Genomic DNA, 23131 nt, shown 5'->3' with positions numbered 1-23131 from the left:
AGGGGATGTTTAGGCTGCATACTGGGAAGAGGTTCTTCCCCGAGAGGGTGGTTTGGCAGTGGAACAGGCTCACCAGGGAGGTGCTCACAGCACCAGCGCTAAAGAGATGTTTGGTCAATGCTCTCGGGCACATGGTGTGATTCTTGGGGCTGTCTTGTGCAGAGTCAGGAGCTGGACTCCATCCTATTGGGTCCCTTCCAACTCAGGATATTCTATGATTCTATGATTTTGTAACCAGTAGAGTTATAGTACGGTACTAACAGGCATTTTAGATGGATAAGACTCCCTGGCTGCAGAGCTACTAGGGCTTTTTTCCCTTCAATACAGCGAATGGCAGAGAAGAAACTGAGGAGCCTTTGAGTCCTTCGCATTGCCGGGCGGCCCCGCGCCGCAGGAGCACAGCGCGCTCGCCCCGTGCCTGGCCGCTTCCCTTTGCCCGGCAGCCGCGACGCCCCCGCGCTGCTCTGCAGGGGCACATGACCGCAGCCGACCCGCAGCCGGTGCTCCGGCGGCCGTGCCCCGAGCGCCGCCCGCCCGCCCGCCGCACCAGGTAGGGGAGCGCGGCGCGGCCGCCGCACGCTCGGGAGCCGTCCCGCCCCCGCCCCGGCCCCGGCCCCGGCCCCGGCCCCGGCCCCGGCCCCGGCCCCCGCCCCGGCCCCGCCGCTCACCCGCGCCCGCCGGGGAGGCATGAGCGACGGAGCGGCCGCTCCGCGCCGCGGGTGAGTGCGCGGCCCTGCGCGGGGCGCGGAGCGAGGGAGGGAGGGAGGAAAGGCAGGCGGCAGGCAGGAGACAGGCAGGAGACAGGCAGGAGACAGACAGGCGGGCGGGGACAGCCCCCCAGACCAAAGATGACTTGATGGGAACGCTTCGGCGAGGGGGCTGCGCGGCCGCGGGAGGGGACTGCCCGGCGCCGGCAGGAGTGCGCAGCCAGGTGTGGGGCTCCGAGTTGTTGCCTCTCTCCTGCGTTTTGCACCCAGAGAGGGCAACCAGGCAGCGGCTGCCCCTTCCCGAAGGCACTAAGAGTGCCTATCGGTCGCTCTGGGGTTTTAACATCAGAGGTGCGAAGGGTACAGAGAGAAGAAAACGCCCTCTCTCTTTCCGCATGTTAAAACTTTGTTCTGTTGTCCACTTGCGGTACTGCAATGGAGAGTCGTGTGTGCAGAAAGCCCGGGCATCGCACAGCTAAAAAGTTGCGGTACTGAGCTCACGATGCTCCCCACCTCCTGTAGCCATCCATGCCAGTCGCTCATTAAACATCGTTTTGGAAAATGAGGCAAAATGGTTACAAGCAAGCCCTGCGACAGTGCATTTGTTTTGCAACAGTGGCCTGTCGCACTCTCCCCTCAAAGCTGGCCGGCAGGTGCCCGATGTCCATTCGAGCTCGAGCCGGCGGTGCCAGCTCAGGTCGGGCAGTGTGGGAGGTGGCTGCGGAGATGCCGCTGTAAATAGCCACTGCACGCACAGAACTCGTGGGTGACAGCAGTGTCGTGCGGAGTGGCTGGCCGCAAGCCTGCGTCCGGGATGCGTGCTCTGCTCCTTGAAATTATATTAGCTCGAAAACGAAGAATTTTTAAAATATTGTTTGACTTTTGTACCAAAGCCGTTGTTATGATTTATATTGTTATGCCTTTGAAGCCATAACCATGCCTGAAGCCCTGCTGGCAACGTGATCTGCAAAACCCACCTTGCATCCTATCAGACACAATTTATTGTGTAATCTTGTAGTCCAGACCAGAGAATTTCAAGTGTGGCCACATGTGAAATTAATGTGTGACCATAACAGGAAAGTGTGTTTCTGTTTTATTTTGGATTTATCTAAGGAAATCATGAACAACAACTACTCCAAGAAAAACTTTTTTGCAGCTTTGATGGCAAATCTTAGCTGCTGAGAGGTCCCATTTTAGTTTCAGACCTGTTACAGCCATCACTCTCTCTCATCTCCAGCCTTTAAATTTAACTGCATGCTGAACAAATAGTGCATGTTCAAGACGGTTTTGATTTCTAAGTTGCTGATTGCCTTTGGATTTAAGTGAAAACCTGAACTCAGGGCTCAAACACAGTATTAAGCTTTTATTAACATTCGTGGGGGGTTTCGCTGTAGGGAGGAAAGGTGTGCAGTTTGAAAGAAAAATTTGACTCTGACAGCTGGGCATTTTGCTTGGTGTTGAAATCACAGAAAAACAGACTGCTTCAAAAAAACATGCATGAATTAAAAATAGATGTTTAGATCATTAATTGTCAATATGGCTGATGGAGTTCTATGTAGCATGATGTTCTAGAAAAGCAAAAATTTATGTTGATGAGCCAGCTTCCGTGTTTGAAGCTTTTGGCTTGCAAGTAGCATTTTTTCATTTTCAGGGCTGCAGATAAAATTGATGGAATTGACTGGATGTGCTCTCAGCAGGAGAAACAATATGAGATCTGTCCTTCATAAGTGGTAGCCTCCTTCCAGTCAGGCCCACCAGCAGTCCAGTAGAAGGTGTGATCTTCCACATGCATGTGCACACACAGTCACTCTTAAGGTGATTTTCCAAGATATTCCATGACTAGTGAGGAGCCAGCTGCATGATCTTAATGCAAAATACACCTTTTTCTGCCCACTTTCCGGGATGAAGGTGGGTAATTAATTTGCTGATCTCACTATTCTCTGAGTACAGAAAGAGATGGTCAGGCACACTTGAACAAAAACATCAGGAGTCACCACGCTTCTATAAGCCTTCATTCCCCTCATAGTGCCCTTGGTGGTCGGAAATTTTTCAAAACTCTTGAATATAACACCAGGGCTTGCACCAGGGAAATCCAGGTTGCATCCCAGCTGAGCTGAGGGATAAAAGAGTAGATAAGTGCTGCTTCCCTTGTCTGTGCACCCAGGTTTCTCTTCCATGAACTTCACTATATGTGTCATCTCTATCTTCACCTGGAACATGCCCAGGGAACTGGGAAAATGAGCTTTCCTCAGTATGGGTATAGCACCTGTGTCTTACTCAGGTCACTAAGATAAGTTATTAGTGAGGGTGCAGTAAGAGTATCAGAGGCAAGCCTTTAAGTTTCAGTGTGATTCTGGGCATAGGGTTCAAAGGTAAGAACAGCCAAATACCTGTGAGCTTCAGCTTTGAGGGAGGCAATGATTTTGGGTTCATTTTGTACAAAAATGGTTGGTCATTAACTGACTGTTAATATGAGATCTTACAAAAACATCTTTCCATTTGTCTTGAGTTCGACCTAAAATCAGAAGATTTGGGGTATTACTTTATTCTCTTTTGAGGTTCTGGCTTCACTTCTCTAGTAGAAAAAAACCCTCCCAAGTGTCTCAGATCACTTCACAAGCACTTTACAAGAGCCGTTTTTAGGAGAGAATGTAATTCTTGTTCTCATCTGAGATTCTAGAGAACTGAGATAGAGCTCAAAAGGCCTATCCAAAATACAGAGTAAATTAGCATAGGAAATGAGTCAGGCAAACAACTTATTTGCTCCAGTCACAGCATTAAATTGCTTTTCCCTAACTCACTGGAACTGTTAAGAAATTCATGGGCCATTCCTCTTGCAATGACTTGAAAAGGGCAGACATGCCTTTTATGCTTCTTTCTGATGTAACTGGTATTAAATATGCATTGTAGCTCAGTTACCTTAGATAACTGAGCATAAATTCATCCATCTTCCACTTGAAATTCTGTTCCCAAATGTAGCAGCTGAATAGTCTTCCTTTTGTTTTCTACTATTTGGATGTGTTGGATGTTTCTTGCTTTTGTTTTTAGAGAATAATCTTTTTAGCATTCCTTAGAAACTAATTAAAATGCTTCCCTTTTGGCTTTTTCTCCTAATTTATTAATACCACAAATAACTTTTCTTTGGTGACCCACTTTCATAGGTATCTGAACATCTAGCAAAATTGTAACTCATCAGGAAGGCAGTGTAGACTAATAAATAACATCTCCAGACAGGAAGAAAAGCCAAGACACTTCTTTCTTTGCCGTGCAGAGTTTTACACACCACACATACAGAAAATATTGCTCTATTCCCCGGCTCAATCCAATGCCTTTAGCCCAAAAAAAAGTACTTTATTGATTACATGATTGATTTAAAGGTCAGAATGTAGGATTGCATCTATTCTCCTGCCTGAATTCAATTTTCACCCAATATCCACAGTGAAGAAACTGCTCTTTGCATAAATATAAATTGAAATATTGGTCTGTGTGAGTGTTCAAGCAAATAAACTTTCTCTTCTAGCTCCCAGGGCAACTCCTCAATACAATGCTGTCATCAAAACCACTAGGCTTTGACTAAGACACTGCTTTTTACTGAATTATCTTACCTGCTTTGTGAAAAATACAGATTTGCATAGAAAAAGAGGATACTCACTGATTTAATGAACATAATGATCAACAGGCTACTGGAAGTGGTAGATCTATACAGCTTCTAAATCAGAGGCCAGCTAGCATAGAAGAATACACTTTGTTTAATAATCATTCAAAATACACAGACGTGGCTTTTTGGGAGCTGAAATTATACAGAGCTACCACAAGGAGTTATTAATTGCCCTGTGTCCTGCAGACATTCCAGTGTTGGGCATGTTTTAAGGACAGTCTGCTCTAAGAGTGTAGCCTGTGGTTGTCCCAGCCCAAGGATACTCAGTGTTGCTGCCTTCTCTCTGAAGTCTGCTGAAGAGCAACCCCTAACAGGAGAGCATAAGGTGTATTTGGTGATTTCTGATGAAGATTTGCTTTCCTTTTCAGTAAGTGTGGACGTCTCTGTAAGTGTGAGAGAATTATGGTGGCGTTTAAAGGAGTCTGGACTCAGCCCTTCTGGAAAGCCGTTTCGGCAGAATTTTTGGCCATGCTCATTTTTGTCCTCCTCAGCCTCGGCTCCACGATCAACTGGGGTGGAGCAGAGAAGCCCCTGCCTGTAGACATGGTCCTTATCTCCCTCTGCTTTGGACTCAGCATTGCCACCATGGTGCAGTGCTTTGGACACATCAGCGGAGGCCACATCAACCCTGCTGTGACCGTGGCAATGGTCTGCACGAGGAAGATCAGCCTGGCCAAGTCCGTCTTCTACATTCTTGCCCAGTGCCTGGGAGCCATCGTGGGCGCAGGCATCCTTTACCTTGTCACACCACCCAGCGTGGTGGGAGGCCTGGGAGTCACTGCGGTAATCACTTCTCCTCTGCCTCTTGAGCTAGGCTAGCTTAGACCCCGAGAAAACAGAATCAGTGCCACACAGAATGGGGAGACCTCAGGTACAGATTTTTAACAGCTTGCTGGTTTATTTGCAACATCTAGACAGGGCTTAAAGCTCTCCTTAGGATGGGTTTATGCAGTGTAACAGCTCTAGCTGTTCTTTTCGTAGAAGGTCTCTTTCCTAGAACTTCCCCAAATCTGATGACAGCAGGTAGTGTTAATTTACATACAAAATTTAAATAATATATGCATGAAATGCCATTTTTATATGGTCTGGGGAGGGGGGAAATTAATTCCATGCTATTATGATAGGGATTGAAAAAACATCAATTTAAAATGACATACTTTTGAAATAGATTGTGGCTTAGATTTCAGCTTTGTTCTAAACTAATAAGGAATGCCATCAGTTAGCCCTGTTGCAGGACTTATTAAAAATGCACTTGAGCCACACACTGCTTAATTTTTAATTGAAATTTAAATTAATTAAGTCAGGGCTAATTAATGAATTTATAATTGAATAGTAAATTACAGTGCTCCCAAGGAAAAAAATGGTGAAAGGGAAGTGCAGCATTTGCAAATCCCTGTGTAAAAATAAACTACACTTCTGCAGTCCAACTTTGAAGTTACAGTTGGATATTGCTGTTAAGCCTTCTATTCTCAGTCCAGCAGTGATTTTCCATGGTTCTCAAAATAAAAAACCATTTTAAATTAAAAAAAAAATAAAGGGAGAAGAGTGAAGAGGGGGGAATCTGTACCTCTAAAAGTTCACTGCTGACTTTCATTTTGTAGTATTTAAAAATACCATTCATTGAAATACAATTTATGTATGTGATGGTTTTCTGATTTACAAAATCACCTTTTCTTCATTTCTGGTGTTTCTTTCCCTTCTTCCAGGTACACAGAGATCTTTCTGCTGGGCATGGTCTCCTGGTGGAGTTGATAATTACATTCCAGCTGGTTTTTACTATTTTTGCTAGCTGTGATTCAAAACGAAGTGATGTCACTGGTTCAGTAGCTTTAGCAATTGGATTTTCTGTTGCAATTGGACATTTATTTGCTGTAAGTTAATGGTTTCTCTTTAAAAAATAGATCCCTTTACTCTTTATGACTACTTCAGAAGTAAATGGAAACTTTTGTGACCTTTAGAGCAGTTACAGCTATATAGCTGCTGTATTCTATATGGATCCATGCCAAAGCCCTTTGGAGTCTCAGGAGTGTCCCCTTAGGTAGGGTGTTGCACCAGAATTTTCTGGCTGTTCATGTGATGACTTTGTTAACACTGTGTTAAGGCTCAGGACAGTGATGATAGCTGCTGTAAAGAGGAGGAGCCATACAAAACCAGGGTGTCCCATAGAAATCAAATCACTGCCTTCCAGACTTTAATAACAGGCAACATTTCCTCTCTGCTTTAGATCAATTACACCGGTGCCAGTATGAACCCAGCTCGATCATTTGGACCTGCTGTCATTATGGGCAGATGGGAAAACCAATGGGTAACTCTCCTTTCATACTTCCTTCACCGTCGCGACAAACAGTGATCAGGACTTCTTATACATCATTCGCTTTCAGTTCTCTCTCCTGTCACATGCCATGGTGACCATCCCCGAGGAAGACAGGCCCTGACCTGCCCCAAGCTTAGGCATCATCATGCTCCCCACCTGAGACTGCAGTGCAGCATGCAGCATGTTGGAATAGTACCTTACTATTCAGGGGCCATTTGGTAGAGGTAGTAGCTGCAGTAGAAAGGAAATCATATGGAAAGTTCAAAACAAAAACAAAGAAACACAGTGAGACTGAAAGAACTGAACTGCTGGAAAGAAAAATCCTCCAAGGCAGATTGCAAACCCTGCTGGTCATGCTGGTGAGGAGTTATGGAAGTAATTCTGTCAACTTCACGTTTCACCTGGTTCTGCAGCAAACTGGGGCAGATGTATAAAATGAGAACAGGGACCCACTGTGATCTGGCTCCTGGGGGAGAACCTGCCTTGGCAATTGCCTGCAGTGAGAGATGAAGGAGTTGCAGTCTGGAATTTGCAGACCAGGCCAGATGTTACCTGCTTCAGTTAAAAGTGTCAGCTTAGCCAGGAGCAGTTGTGCAGGAAACAATGTTATAAACAGGCTATGAATGATGCAGTAAATTTTTATAGCATCCCACAACCCAACTTACAAAAAAACAATTCACATTTTATAAGGGAGAGATGGATCACTGCTCAGCCTCACCTAATTATAGACAGGGAAATCACTTCTAGGGACACTTTCAGTGCTAACTGGAAGAGTTGCGTATTACAGTGCATATAAGGATTTTCTTGATTTTTAAAGTATGAAGCCCACATTGCTCCCGCTGCAGCTAATAATAGAAATAGCATTGTCTTCAGGGCCTAAGGCTTCAATTCTGCAAACATGATACCATGTGTAACTTTGTTCCCAAGAGTTATCCTATTGAGGCAGATTTACCCAGTTATCAGTGAAGGCTTGCTCATATGAAAAACTGCTGTAGTTTTTCACAAGATTAATTATCCATACTCTGAGGAAGCCTGTAATTTATAACTAAAGCTATAAACAATAAACAAATGTACCATGGAGAAACTAGCAGGAGAAGCTTAGTTACTGTCCTGGCCACTTGGAAAGACAGCCTTTTCTCCTCCTCCAGAGCAGTGACATTGGCATGCCATTGACAGGAGCCTGTGGGCTTTGGCACCTATTAATGTTACTGCAGTGCTGCCTGCCATGATGAAATAGATAGGTACCTACAAAGTTGTGTTATGTCCATTTTATTTGCTTATTCAAATTAGATTATCAGACTGCCTGTTGTGGTTGACTGCCTGTTGTATTCTATAGGATTCAATGCCAAATTCAAAGTATTTTGGAAACATGAGTCTGAAATACCAAAGCAGAACTGTTTGTGTGTACACTAGGAAGGGTTTTGTTTCCTTGAAAGTTCATTTTCATCTTGGTTCAAAATGTAGAAAGAAAATCACTTTTCTAGGTTAGTGTTTCCTTTGTGTGTCTTCTTGCAAACAGTCAGTATTTGTGATCTACAGCTGTCAATGAGCGACGAAAAGTTTAGAGGAGGCCTCCTGTAAATAGATAGATCTATAAAACTTGACAAAATTATTTCACTTTGAAGAAGTGGGCCTGCTTGTCAATCTCCTTACTGCTGCTAATTTAAAAGTTTAATGCCTGGGGTTTTTCCCACCTCTTTTTTTGCAGGTGTACTGGGTGGGACCGATAATCGGAGCAGTCCTTGCGGGTGCTCTGTATGAGTACGTCTATTGCCCAGACGTTGAACTCAAGCGCCGCTTCAAAGACGTCTTCGGTAAGGCCACCCAGCCTTCCAAGGGGAAGTACATCGAGGTGGACGACAACAGGAGCCACGTAGAGACCGATGACCTGATCCTGAAGCCTGGCATAGTTCATGTGATTGATATTGACAGGGGCGAGGACAAGAAGGGAAGAGATCCATCCAGCGAGGTGTTGTCTTCCGTATGACTAGCAAGGAGCACTGAAAGCAGAGAGCAGCCTGCTAGCACGTCCACAGATATCCTTCCACCCATTAAAGAAACAGATCTCCTCTAGACTGAGCATCTTCCACTTCTTGAAAGGTATGGTGTGGGCAGCTGCATGGAGTGGTGTCACCAAACCATATGCCTGCTCAGTTGGAAGATTAGGACTTTGCTATAATTAGGATTCCCCATCTATTATTCCAAATTTAGACTTGTTCCTAGTATTTTCCTTTACTTCCTTCTGGAGCAACCCCAAAGTCAAAAAAAGAGATGAAAGCATTCTCCTTTAATAAATCAGTCAATAATGAGATGAAGATAGAGATGTGTAGCATTCAGATTGACAGTTAAGACATATCAGGAAATGCCTATAGACATGAAGACCTACTTATCAGATTGTTCTTCTGACACTTAATTGGCTGTTGTCAGCTCTGATTATAACATCTTACCCACAAAGCGTTCTCTGCGAGGTTCAGAGACAGCACCAGCACTATTTAAGAGTTTTATCCACAGTCAAGCAAAGGAGTATTGTTTCCACTCATGTACATCACTACTGCCTTGCAAACTACCTCTGAAAAAATGATACTTTAAAAGGCTTTTAAAAAATATTCTGTCAACCCATCAAATTTCACTCACGTGATTTGCCGTATAAATACATTACCTTCATCCCCAAGAGTAAATGTGCTGAAATGGAATGTTGAATTGTACAGTAATAAGGCTGCAAAACAGTTGATAGTACTTCATGCTCCCTCTTGTCATTGTCTATCTGGTGAAACATTCTCCTGGGGTTTGACTATTGACCATTTAGTGTTAGCAGACTCTCAAGGTCATGCAAAGAATATAAAGGCTTTCCTGTTACTTAATAACTCAAATAAGAGATATCAGAAGAAAAGAAGGCATATCTGTTTTCAGTGCACTTGTTTGAATACACATTTCTGTGCTAATTTATGTAAACTAAAGGTTTAAATTACTTACCTATTTTCTTATGAGATGGTTTGAGATAGGGTTTTTTTAATTTATTAGTAATGTAGAGGAGTTTCAACTTTTAACTGTATTGAGATACTGATTGAGAAATATTTTTTTATAACAGGTGATAAAAATATGACTGCTTCTGGCTTTTTGTTGTAACTGATGCCTAACTATTTGAACAGCATCCCTGCTTGTTCCAGTGTTCATATAGTCATAAACTACACCTCTGGCAAAGGTTTCTTTATCTGTTGTTAGAAAAAGGTTCAAGTGCTTGCAGGGTGTTTTAGGGGGAAAAGGACATGAAATATGTTTGATAAACAGTCTTTCCCCTATAGAAGTATTTTGCAAGACATAATCACCCCAGCAGAACATTTCTGTAAAGCTGTTACTGACTTACTGCTTTTGTTTCTGATCAGTGGCTTTGAGTTTTACAATATGCAGCTGCAGAGCAGTCAGGAGCATGGTATTATTACTGTAATTATGTAGTTTTTATTTTTAAATTGAAAATCTACCCCTGCTTATTTTGCAATGAGAGGAAAAAAAGTATTAGTCCTGACTGTGGGCTGTATTAGCCTCGTCTGTTCTTTGACATACTCTACATGCAATCTTTATTACAGGGAATTAGATGTTTCTAATGAGATAATAAACCACTACAACCCTCAAATCTATGCACTATGATCCAATGGCAGTTCCAGTATCCCAGCTTGCAGCACTGTATAATCCCAGCATGTCCTTTTTCAAGTTTCACATTCTTTTTGTCTTAAACCCTGTTACTGTGGCACAAGTTCCCTGCACTGAGCATGAGATTCGTGACTCCTTCATGCATTGGCAGATGGACCATGACCTCTCCCCTGCTGCACCCAGGCACAGCAGGTAGCACACAGGGGCACAGAACAGGGCTTCCTCGTGTCACCCAGGGACAGCCCCACTCCTGACACATGAGCCCTCCCACCAGACGCTCCCTGTCACGTACCTGTTGCAGCGTTGCAGCAGGAGTCTGGTGAAACAGCTGATATCTGTCCTTGGCTGTGCCTCAACAGTGGCAGCATCACAGTTCAAGGGCAGGAGCATGGCTGGGGGCCTGCAATAGACAAATCTGCAGATAAGAGCTCCTTCCCACAGCAAGGACTAAATCTCCCAAGGAAGGGCAACACAGGCATGGTGTTAGACCTCTGCTCAGATGGATAAATACCATGATAAAGAGATTCAGTGAGAAAGATCAAAACTTGTTGGGAGATTTGTCTAGGCACTTAGTTGGGCATTATTTTTAATATATAGTTCCAATCCTGTATTTGTTAAATGGACGCTTTGGTTAAACCTTTGGCATGGCTTGAAAAGGTAAAGAGTAGAATTGGTGGATTTTTAAGCAAAGGTTTGCTTTTTTTGTATTTAAAGACACCCCTTAATTTGTGAATTTTGCATGTTACTGTGTTATTTAAGTAGGAAGCTGTGATTTGTTTTATGCTTAAGGGTCCTTTACACAAATGGTTTGATGTGTGCTTTCCTCACCCAGCCTGATTCTGCTGCTGAGGTGAGCATAAATGTGAGCATAGCACTAGCCACCTCTGTTAGGAGGATCTTTTTCCTGAAACACTTTGTATTAATGAAGTGTGGCAAACACTCAGAACCAGTCCCAGAACCAGCAGAACTCCTTATTGAGGATAAGATCTGAGACTTCTGAAAAGATCAGGGAAGAAAAGGGAAGCTAAAATAGAGACCACCAGACAATAAAGGTTGATGCCATGCAATTAGACATTAGCCAGAAAGCAGTGTGTGGTAGGTCTGCTCCTGATCCCACAGACTGAGACTCATGGGGGAATTTGTCATCGACTACAGTGGCAATGATCCTGAGCTTTTTTGGGGCCTGATGGCTTCTCTCACAGACTTCACTGTGTTTTTTCTAAAATCAGAGGCTTTCAGCAAGATACTTAATTTTGGAAGAAGATGTATTCAACTTGAGGTTTATGACCCACCCTAAAGTAAATCCTCAAGCGTGGCTGTAATCACAGGCAGTTCTGCCCCACCACAAGAGATCATTCATATAAGGGAACATCAGTCTTCAGCATCTATTAGGACTTGGTTTAGCACAGGGATATGTGCTCCTCTAAGCTGTTTTGCAATGGTGTCATCACTGTACAATAGTCACATTTGATTAAATAATAGACTAGCATGACCTTTTTATGGATTTGAAATACTTTTGCTTTAGTATTTTTTTAAGATATGTACTTTGATCCTGTTTGAGTGAGATTTGTGTTCTAAAGCTCTTCAGCTCTATACTGCACCTCATAACATACTTGATGTCCTCTTAAAACTTTTCTTGCTTTTGGTGGGAAATGGTTTTTTGTTGTCACAGGAAGTCTGCCAGGTCTGTCATCGTTTTGGGGCCCCAAAAAATTGGATGAGTCTCACTCCTCCATGATGGCACAATTGTTTTCAATGCTGTATTTGCACTTTAACAATCACCTTCATAATATTAAGTCCCTGGGTTTCAGAAAATAAAGCATGGAAGCTAAGGGTGATTCCATTGAAGCACACAGATACCTTTTCGATTGTGTGTACTCTGTGGAGTTCATCACCCAAATTCTAACTATTCTCAGGAAAAAAAAATAAAAAGAAACCCTACAGCATACAAGTTGTCATCATAACCCTTCTGTTGAAGTGATCCACCTTTCAGTGGAAGTGAAGGAGTGAGATTCATCTCACGCAGTGTTTAGGCTTGTCACGTGTATTTGCATATCAGATTTTCAAAATGTGCTCTATTTCTGATTATTAAAAATTGCCATAGTATGTGCTTAGAAATCTAGGTGGCCATCTACCTTTCTAGTACTTGATGGCAGAGCAGTTGCTGCTGTGCTCTGAAACATCTTATCTGCTGTCTGTGTAACACCTTCAGGATATTATACACCATCCAATATTTTAATCTAATTAAAATATGTGAGAATTTACATTGTGAGTCTTTCTATTCAAGGTGAGAGGTGAAAACACCATGCACAATTTTTTGTATCTCAATTCAGCCTGTGTGTAACTGAGTTTTTCAAGGACTTTCTAAGTAGACAATATGTAAATATAGACTGAAGGATTTGCTACCCACTTGTATGATCTAAGTCACCCTGTTGCAGTCTGAAATTCAGGACAAATGAGGTAAAACAAACTGTGTACATGGATTTTTCCACAAGACTGCTTATTGTTTAAATGCTTAGTCACCATGATATCAGAACTAATGTAATAGGACTTAAAATTTCCATGTATAATATTTGGAATAATCTACTGAAAAATACACTATAAAATAATAATACATGATTATCTGGTTCCCACATGTATTCTACTGTATCTCACACTACTGTTGGAAATAAATATGTGTCAAAAAAAAAAAAAAAGAAAAGGCATCTTGTGATTATTGGAAACATTTCATCATCCTAAGCTCGGGACTGAAATAGAAGGAAAACCCTTGAATCCAACCCAGAGAACATGTCTAAGAGGAGCCTGGAAGTGTGCACAACAGAGAATGAATTATTTACTGTGGAAAAATATTCATCAGAGAAGAGAGGTGCTTGTGCAAGAGATTTAATATCTTTAAGGAAATGAGCTAAACCAGTTAAAGCAAAAATTGTGCTGGTATGTTGTTATGGTTTAAGCCCAGCTGGCAATTAAGTACCACACAGCCACTCGCTCACCTCCTCCACTCCTAGCCCAGTGGAATGGGGAGGAGAATCAAAACTAAAACTTGTAGGTTGAGATAAGAGCAGTTTAATAAAAAACCCCACAACATCGGTGGGTTATCAACATTATTCTCATACTAAATCCAAAAACACCGCACACACCAACTATTGAGAAGTACCAACTACTCTATCCCAGCTGAAACCAGGTCATATATGTACATCACTGATTTTGCCAGATGGTTTAAAAACTCATAGGACTAGTGGAGAGCTAAGGTTTTGAAAAGTTATAGAAATTATACTGGCACTTCAGACCCCTTTCACTAAAATGCAGCTTGTGAGACCAAGCTCCCACAAGGAACTTCAGCAATGAAAATCAGATCCTGTGGCATTTACATTTCTAGTTGTCTAGCTCTTTGCTTGGAATGCAAAGTTTAGCTCCTATGACATTAATGGAAGTAAATTAGGATCCTGAAGATGACTAATATGAAAGCACATCACCTGGGATAGTGCCTAATCAGTTGGAACAGCTCACACCTGAAATTTACGCCTTGCAGTGCTTCATCTCTTGCCTTCAGCTTCTTCAAGCCCCAGAGGCACCTCCCAAGAGGCTTAGGGGAGTGTGTGTCTGTGTGTGTTGCATATAACTTAATACACACGTGATTTGTGCCTTACTGAAACAGGTTCCCACGGGAATTTAGGCAGAACTAGTGAAAGTGTTTTGGTGTCACAATCATATCAGGAAGGAGGCACTCTGACATCTTGAAACATGCACAAAACAGCAATATAGGTGTCTGGAGAGTTACAAAGACAAACACATAGTGATGGAGCTGTCTGCAGTGTTAAGATGAAGAGGAGTGCTGGGAAGAACAGAAAAGCAACCATGTGGGCAAGGGAGATCTTGATAGCACACCTCTTACCCAGGGGTTACTGGCACTGTGGTATCAGGGGATTAAAACATGGTCCCCATTGTATGAGAATGCGAATGAGGCTTCTGAATCTCATCTGAGCCATCCAATGGGAGAGGCTGAGCCGTGCTGGGTGAGTGATGTCCTTAGTCTAGGCTTCAGCGGCGGCGCTGGCTGCAGCAGCAACAGCTACAAACAGCAAATGTCACCCAGTCGTCTGCTTAAAAAAAGAAGAGAGTAGGTACTTCAAATATCAGCTTCCTTTTAAACTCTCATTTGGCTTTAGACTCCTTTATCTGTTGTAGATTGTAGTGTATTGCAAACGTTATACACTGCTTTATTTATATCAGACTGATAACCATTATCTTGGCTATTAATTTCTTTTGACCTTTCTTGCCTCATTAGGAAAACAATTCTTATAAGTACAAAAACTTGTGGCATAATCCCACTAAAAAAGCTATTAAAATGTTCTTTGGAAAGGCAAAAGAAGCTTCTATTATTTGTCTCTCACCTTGCCATGTGGGTTGGGGAGAGGCAAGGGCTTTCTGTAGGTGTGCCTGGCAAAAAGAGTTCCCACCTGCTATTCTCCACTCATGCACAGCGATGACCTTCCTGTGAGGTTTCATCCTTACTTCCCTTTTGATGTGAATCTTCATAAAAACCTCTGGAATGCAGAGTATGCCTAGAGTTTATTAATAGACATGTGTCTATTAAAATGTGCACATATGTGCATATGTGTGCACATGCCTGTGTGTGAAAGGTGCAGGGAGGCACAACATGGCACAGCCACAGTGTTTACCTCTTCCCAGCAGTGGACAAGATCAGTGGGCCATTTGAGACTGCTGCATGCCCTGCTGGGATCCTAATGACTTGGTCATTTATTTCCATGTATTTCTGAGTCATATGGCTTTCAGCTTGAAATGGGGTCATGGCCATCTTCTGCCATGGAGCCAATTGGGTTCTGCTGCTCTTCCTCCCAAAGTTCGTTTGCCACAAGCCTTTCTTTCCCCACATTTCAACCATTTTAAAATTTATTACCTTAGACACTTTGGAACTTTATAGCATGGGAAATATTTTACCATTATTCCACTATACCTTAGGGTTAACTCCATTTATTCTGTGGGAATTGTTTCTTTATTTTAGAACAGCAAATCTCAGGGCATTGGAGAGTCATTCATTTTTCCTCAAAAATTTCCTTTGAGAGTTCCTAGTGATATCTCTGACATTCTGTTCCAGTACTTAATTATTTCCGTTTGCATGCTATCTCAGCGCGTAGCTGCCTTGTGGTCCCATATTCAGACAGGAATGCATGCATATTTTGTTTTGGTTTGCCTTTCCAGCTGAATGAGCTCATCAGAGCTGGAATGAGATGGTTTAGTCTCTAGATCCCCCTTCTGTGAGCTTCTTCAAGCTGCTTCTTTGGACTTGGGGCCACTTTTTCTAGTCAGCAGCAGAGTTACCCCAGAGCGGGGGCATTTCATCTGCTTTGGCTTGCCAGAGCTGTGCAGTACATAGGCTAAATCCTGCCTTGACTTCCAGAAGAGATGAAGTAGGTTTGCACCAGCCAAACCCAGTCTTAGACAATTGCAGCAGAGCAAATGGTGTCCCAGCAAAGAAGTAATCAGTTTTGAAAAGATGGGATTTGGGCTTGTGGCCAGTCCCTGGGCTCTGATTTGCAAGAAAAACATCAATAGGAAAACTGGAACAATGGCTGATTGTCCCTGTAAGTTCTGAACATATGTGCATGAATATCCAGTAAGAAAAAGCCTAATGCTTCATGATTAAAGATGACAGAGCAGGGACAAAATGAACTCTGGAGATCAGGAAGATGTACATAGATGTTGGACTCTGCTGTTGTTTGCCCACAGGTATTGCTCTAGAGAAACAGCTGCACAGCATCTTCTTAGGGCTGAGTCAGACCAGCTGTACAGGGTAGGATGCACACAAACACAAATGTTTCAGACACAAGGCTTTTTTGTTTTTCTCCCTCCTTCACAGCTGCCCAGCATACTTCAGATTTACTGGAGGCAAACATTGCCAGGGCATGAATGCAGAAGCTTTTCTAGCCTCAAGACTAAGATGTGAGAATAAAGCTTTGTGTCCTCTAACCTTTTAGCTTTGAAAAAGCCCAATAAATGCCATGGAGGAAGCTTTCACAAAAGAAGTCAAAAAGTCCATCTGGATCCCTCTGCATCCTAGTCATTCCTAGAGCTACCCCTAGAGAAGCGATCCATAGGTTAATTTATCACTGTGTAAATAAAATATCCCCCCAACTTCTTTTACCACTAGCCTTTCTGAGTTAAAATAAATATGCTTTGGTAGAACACAGCTGAAGAGCATCTAAGGTTTATATATAGCAGCTATTGCTATTGTGTCTGAGTGGTGAGGAAAAGGTCAAGGCACAATTATTTTGTTATCCCCCTAGTAAGAAAAATTGTTCTCTGTGTTGGGGGGTTTTGGGAGGAGGGGGCAGTTTGGTTATTTTTCTTCTTACACTGTTCTGGTTTTTTCAGCTTGTCCACATTTAGCTTTATTTTTTCTACAAGTTGAATCCTCAAACACTGTATGGAATTGAGTAGAACAATTCATTTTCTTTTTTTTTCCTTTTCTTTGTCAAAGAGGATGCTTTAACTTTTCTGGCTGTTTGATGTGTTTGCTCTGCAGGATCTGATGGCATCCTCCACTGCATGGTCTCCTTTTCTCTATATTTCCCACACAGACAACTGTCCCTTCAATGAATTTGGGAGCCTATGGGGACTGCTAAGGTTTTTACAATGAAGCTCCAAGCATCTGAATTTGTGATTCAGATTTTTCATTTTCATTTCAGATTGCATTTTTCTTAACACAGTTAGAAAAATTTCCATGAGCTCTCTTTTATGATGTACCAAAGTGTTTCTTCTGAATCCAGCCTTCTTTAACCAATTTTCTCAACATTTTGCTAATTATTTAGATTTTATCATTAAACTTACATATTTGAGAAAATTGCTTAAATAAAACTTGGTTTTCTTATGTTCTTCTCCATTTGTCTCTCCTTTTAAGTGTCTGAGGGGCCAGCAGTTTTTGTGCCAACAACATAAAAAATTGTGTAAAGGGAGAAAATTCACATTCAGGCAGTAATACATGGCAGTGCTGGAGGCTTGGGTGATGGAGGGAGCCTGAAAAGTTGTCATTTTATATCCTTGAAAACACAAACTTTAGTCAATAATGAAACATCTCAGGTTTAAGCATTAACTGGGAAATGTATAATCCTAACAACATGAGGTGAAAACCAAGACACTAATTTCCAGTTTTGCAGTCAGAGGGTGGGAAATCCCTAAACTTTCCAGTGGCCAGAAGGAAATTCTATAGCTAAAGCAGGTTTCAAATACTGAGTTCTGTAGTCCTAGGAATGGTTAAAACTATTTTTACTATTACATTTATACGTGTATATATATATATATATATAATTTAATATTCAAATTTACATGCAGATGTGTGTATATAATGTAAATATTATCTATATATATATATCTCTGTGTGTATACACATAAATAACATATATATACATATATAACAAACGGCTAATAAGTCTTTAAGTGCTCTTTAAGTGTTACCCCACCGATTTAACAGTGAACTTTAACAGGAAAGATAACACAGGCACCCTGACTCCCATCTTTCTTTTCTGAACATTGGTATTGTCTCTCTTATGAGTATTAACATCTCTCCAGCCAACATAAAGTGTTTGTGCTGCAGATAAATCTGGAAAGAGGAAGCCTTGTCTGCTCTCATGGTTGTTACGCAGACAGTGTTTTCCTTGAGGTTTGATTTAACATGCAGCTATGAATGCTTTCTCTAAGTAACAAATCATTACACCTGCACTGAGTAAATATAATACAGCTTGCTTTTGCTGAAACATGATGGGTTTTTCTCATCTGCTTTGTATTTTCTTGAATGCAACCCAGGTCAGGAAGTCCTGAAGATCACCCAGCTAGTTTCCAGCCACGACTGTAGGTCTTACCAGATCCTTTCCTACAAAATATTAACAGAACCAATACAGATATTCCTTTTTCTTTTTCTTTTTTTTTTCTTTCTTTTCTTTTCTTTTTTTTCTCTCTGTATGTGGATCCTTAGTCTGCTTGAACCACCTCTGGTGGTGATAAGACATTGACAAAAATAACCACAGGGATATTTCAAATCACTTTTTTCTTTTCAGACCAAGTTTTACTAGTGAGGTTGATACTTAAGAGGCATCTGTATAACCCAGGTATGGTGATTTCTGTAGGTCAGCTATTTTTCTTCTACAGACCTACATAGGAACCTAAAGGAAGAGCAGTGCCAGAAATAAAATCCTGATTCTATACATTTACACTGTGGCTGTGCCTCTCCCGTCCCTCCTTAATGGTGGTAGCAGGGCTGTAAAAACCTACTTAGTCACAAAGGTGAGCCTTTAGTTGATAAGACAGAGCTCCCTTCCACTGGCTCACTAGTGCCAGCTCTCCTGCCTGACAAGGCTGCAGGGGGTTATCTGTATTATCGAGCTGCCCTAGACCCATAGATTTGAGTTTGGGGTTGAAAGAGATTGTTAATGAGTGCTTGGGGACTGTTAACAGCTACTGTTAAATAGGAGGGAGGTTAGGTTTGTCTTGGTTTGGTTTGTGCTCTCTGTTTGGTGAGAGCAAGGCAACCAGACTTGCAAAAACATTAGGAAAGCTTTACAATAACTGGTGTGTGAAATCTGAAATACTGCCAGTTGTGCTGTAAAATTCAGAATCAAAACATTCTCTTTTTAAATCAGATGAGTTTTAAATTAAAAACATTTTGTTTGCCACTTTTTTTTAATCTCATGTGATGATCTGATACAACTGTGAGAGCTGGGAGCATCATGATCTGAGACTCCAGGGTTTAAAGAATACAGCCAGGCTGATGAAACACTTTACAAGTAGCAATGATGTTATACACTTGCATTAGTTGCTTGTTTTTAATGAAGTTATGCTTCTGCAGCAGATGAAGCATGCAAAGTTTCTCCACTAGGAATGACTCAGGGATTAAATGCTGTCAGGGGATTAGGTTGGTGATGCCTCTCACAGCAATGCAGAGGAGCTCAAAAAATCTCTGGATGGGGCTAGATCTGTTGGAAACAGAAGTCTTGATCTGCATAGGAGGAGGTGGCTTAGAAGCTGTCTCAGACAATGGTTAAGATAAATTGCCAAGATGCTGCAGTAGTGGTAGTGGTGTGTTTCTGTGCAGTGTGACACTGCTAACATAAATTCAAAGGGACTGTGGGAAAATTGTTTGTGCTAAGAATAAAATTTGAATAAAAATAGATGGTGAAATAAAGAGCATGAAAGTAGACACTTCAAAAGACATTTCACAGTGAGTAATATCTCACATTAAGAGTTTCACATTAGGAATTGCACTGTATTTTAGGGCTTTTTCTTCAATTTTTCATCCTGAGTAGTCTCTCAGAACATTCCTTATAGCGTCTGTCAAATTCCAGTTGCAAACCAATCTCATAAGGGAAGCAGGAATTTATGTTGATAATTAGTAAGGCCAACTTGAAGATGAGCTCAAAGTCCCAGATGAAGCAATAAATTCCTCTAATCTCTGTTAAGAAATGGGATCTCCTTTTTCTGCTGCTCCTACTCAGTCAAACTAATATATGGAAACAATGCTGTTGTGCTGGGAGGTTAAGTCAGGATTCTGTCCAGTGATAGCAAAAATAAGTTTTTCAAATTACAAGATGATGTGCTTTAACTCCTCGTTATCCGGAATTGAGGTTACCCCATTGGACTGTGCTCCATAAAGCATCCAGTCTTCTTGGAAGAAGCAAATGTCTTTAATCTTGATGTCAGGGCTCTGGAGCCAAAGTTCTGCGAGTCCTTTGCTCTGTCATCGACACAGACAAAGGCTGTGGGATCTTGAGAAGAACTTTTCAACACACTTGTTTTCAGTGACTGGTTTTCTCGCAAGCATAGGCACAATCAACCAGACACTTTGCTCTGGATTAGCTATCTCCCACAAAACTCGGGAAAGAGCAAATGAGTGCTCCTCAGTGGAAAGCAAACTTGGTTAAGCAGTCTATGTACTTATTTATACCAAGCTGACAGGGTTTGCAGTGATGTATTTGAAGACCGTTCATGTGATCAGTCCTAGGAGCTTTGTTCAGGAGGTAGTAAAGGGACAACATGCTAGTGACACCCCACATAGGCCTTAGACTATTTTTTGAGAGGATGTCTGACCATTTCCACGCTTAGCTGGATAGAAAACCAACACGTGCCAACAGCATGCAATGTCTGCAAGCAGCAAGTGATACCCAAATATTTTTAGGGGACCATGGTATAGAAAAGTGGTTCCATAATCTTGAAAGTAGACAGTTTCATCTTCTTGAGAACAACCAGGCTGACAACAATATACAGGAGCTGTGGCATTTCCAACAAAGACACATGTGGCCTAACAGCCTAATCAATGCATTTAGGAAGGCTGTGAGTTTTGCTCTTTGACCTAGATGTTCATCACTTTTTATCACTTGCAATTCTGTACCAACAGATCAGATTATCGTCATTAGGCATTACTGTGGCATGATAACCTAGAGGTCAGGGCTTCTCTCTGCTAGAAGGGGTGGAAGCATAACAAAGTATGATCTCTGTCACAAGCCTGGCACTCAAACTAGAGGGCTGTTGGCTAGAAAGGTGATAAAACAAACAGCCCTGGGGAGTGGAGGTAACTGAAACAATGCAGAGGCAGCAGGATAACAAGGATCACATCCAACCAGCTGTTGTCTTTTATCCTTATGCCAAGTACCATTTGAATACAAAGGTTATTTATCCTTAATCTCTGTCCTGTACACTTATCCAAGTCACTTAATAGGGGGAAAATTGTTGAGTATATCCAAGGGACCCTTCTGTCAGAGACAGATTTTTTCCCACCAGTTATATATTAATACTTTTTCACCCTACCTACAAAAGGACTTTGCTGTTCTTGCTCTGAAAGGAGTAGTTTTGTCATAGCCTCTGCTTATTTCAATTTTCCTACACCCTGTTTCTATTGAGCAACATAGTTTCTCTCTTTCCAGTAAGTTTGTGGCCTTCAAATCTTGTGGGGGTGGGGTTTTAATATGATTTTAACCAAAGAACACCTGCTGTTCTTGATTTACGTGTTGACCCCTTCAGCCCATTGACCACTTTTCTTATTTTTGTCTGCCCTCCTGATGCTGGTAGTGTCAGAATCATTTTAGATATATAAGGACTGGGACTCATTGCAAAAATTGCTGCTGGCATGGCTCCAGGTTCTCATACAATCAGTGGTCTGCATCTCTTCACCCCAAGACAAGATGTCTCTGTATGTACCTGCTCTCTTCTGCTCACTTACTGCAGTACACTCTCCAAAGCAGTGTTGTGTGCTCCCTGGAGGTAATACACTTAGCAAGAAAAATTACAAATTCATCAAAACTGTGGCAAAGCATACTAACTTTAAGCACAACAGTTCTGCAAGCTTTGAAAATTTCCCTTAAAAGCAATCCAAGACAGACTGCAAGGGTGAAAGGCAGGGTGGGAAGGGAGAAGCCAGCAGGCAAACAGACACTTGGGAAACTTAATAGAAAGCCTCCTTCACTTTATTCAGTACAAAAACTGTACAGTCTCAGAGGGGAAGCAACTGCCACTTCTCATTCCTGCGAGAGGTTTGCTGGACTATGTGGAAACTACGGCTGCAGTGTGCCCTCTTATGGCAACACCAGTTGCTTTCTCTGGTTCACACAAAGGTGTTATGGGGGAAGGCAGGGGTTGCTTCAGTGTTTTTGTTCCTCTCTTTTTATTTTCCCTGAGAAAAGATATATGAGAAGAAAATGTTAACTCTGTATGCTGTAGCATGGCTAGAAAACAGGCTTGAAGCTTGTCCCGAGCACCAAGCAGTGCCTCATCTGCTGAAGAAGATGAACTAGTGAACAAAACTAAAGGAGAGGCTAAATATTGTCATTTGCTGATGAGACATGGCTTTCATGCCAAGATATATGTGAAGTGAAAATGGATTGGTGGTTAAAGGCACTGCCTTTAATGGATAACATCTAATTAGTTGACAGAATCTTTCTGTGCTGGCTCCACTGAAGGTTCTGCACATGTTCCTCTGCAGTGCTGCTGCATTTCGAGTAAGAGTGTTGAGAAATACATGGGGTCCAAGTAGCCAGGCTCACAAGCTGCAGACTGAGATGCAGACTGAAATGCAGAGCTCCAGGCAGGAGCCTGAGAAGGGAGGCCGTGAACTGCCAGCCTTTGGGATAACAGAGGGCGGGGAGGTGGGTAACACCAGCCAGGTGAATGGACACTGGGAAACACAGCGACATAACAAAGGAGATAAAGGCCATGAGCCAGTGAGGTGGATGGACACAGAGAGCAGGGGGGCAGGAGCCAAAGACTCAGGAGGATGAGGAGACTTCTGGGAGACTGTGAGGGTGTAAAAGCCCAGGGGCTCCTTGGCTGGGGATCCTCCTCAGAGGCACCAGCTTGAGCTGTTTCTGTGTTACTGCACCGTGAGTAAGCGGCTGTATGGAATGAGACATCTGAGTCTTTGCCATGGGAAACCTGGGGTTGAACTGGTGAGGAAATCTGGTCTGAATGGGGTGTGTGAGGAGTCAAGTGGGAACCCATCGGGACACTGGGGCCTCCTGCTGTGAAGGGGTTTCAGTCCCAGCAGTGAAAATCTCTGGCCTTGGGAGTGAGACTGCCAGATAGTTGCATGAAGGAGAAGTTTCCTTAACAAGAGGATGACTAATGTATTGTCATTATTTTGTAAATATTCTGTTGTAGACCTGTTCTGAAGATTGCCTTCCCATGGCTTCTTCTGCCTCTGCTTCTGGTACCTTGTCCTCCTTTGGTGTTTTCCCCTTGTTACTTCTCATCACCACCACCAGCACAAGCACCTTGGAGCCCCTTCAGTTCCAGTATAGC

At 42.4% G+C, this 23131-nt stretch overlaps 1 protein-coding gene across 4 annotated transcripts; it reads left to right on the top strand.

Moving 5' to 3' along the window:
- Positions 1-13007, top strand: AQP4 (aquaporin 4). 4 transcript variants are annotated; one of them, XM_048289464.1, is made up of 5 exons: positions 9-550; positions 4734-5148; positions 6072-6236; positions 6590-6670; positions 8388-13007. In XM_048289464.1, exons 1-5 carry the CDS (start codon positions 477-479, stop codon positions 8664-8666), a joined length of 1014 nt encoding a protein of 337 aa, XP_048145421.1. In that variant the 5' UTR covers positions 9-476; the 3' UTR covers positions 8667-13007. The 4 variants fall into 4 exon arrangements, with proteins under 4 accessions (XP_048145423.1, XP_048145421.1, XP_048145422.1 ...); XM_048289465.1 differs by lacking the exon at positions 9-550 and adding an exon at positions 638-719; XM_048289466.1 differs by lacking the exon at positions 6072-6236 and having other exon boundaries at positions 1-550.
- Positions 13008-23131: the final 10124 nt, after the last annotated feature.

Source organism: Corvus hawaiiensis, chromosome 30 (genome assembly GCF_020740725.1).
Source record: "Corvus hawaiiensis isolate bCorHaw1 chromosome 30, bCorHaw1.pri.cur, whole genome shotgun sequence".
Lineage (NCBI taxonomy): Eukaryota > Metazoa > Chordata > Aves > Passeriformes > Corvidae > Corvus > Corvus hawaiiensis.
The sequence above is the reverse complement of the archived record's forward strand: the minus strand, read 5'-3'. Positions and strand labels throughout refer to the sequence as shown.

What these genes read in the sequence shown, in the direction of transcription:
- AQP4 (XM_048289464.1), top strand. Translation starts at nt 477, where the DNA reads ATGACCGCAGCCGACCCGCAGCCGGTGCTCCGGCGGCCGTGCCCCGAG. An exon ending in CCGCCCGCCCGCCGCACCAG is followed by an intron (nt 551 to 4,733) that starts GTAGGGGAGCGC and finishes TTTCCTTTTCAG; the next exon opens with TAAGTGTGGACGTCTCTGTA. An exon ending in CAATTGGACATTTATTTGCT is followed by an intron (nt 6,237 to 6,589) that starts GTAAGTTAATGG and finishes TCTCTGCTTTAG; the next exon opens with ATCAATTACACCGGTGCCAG.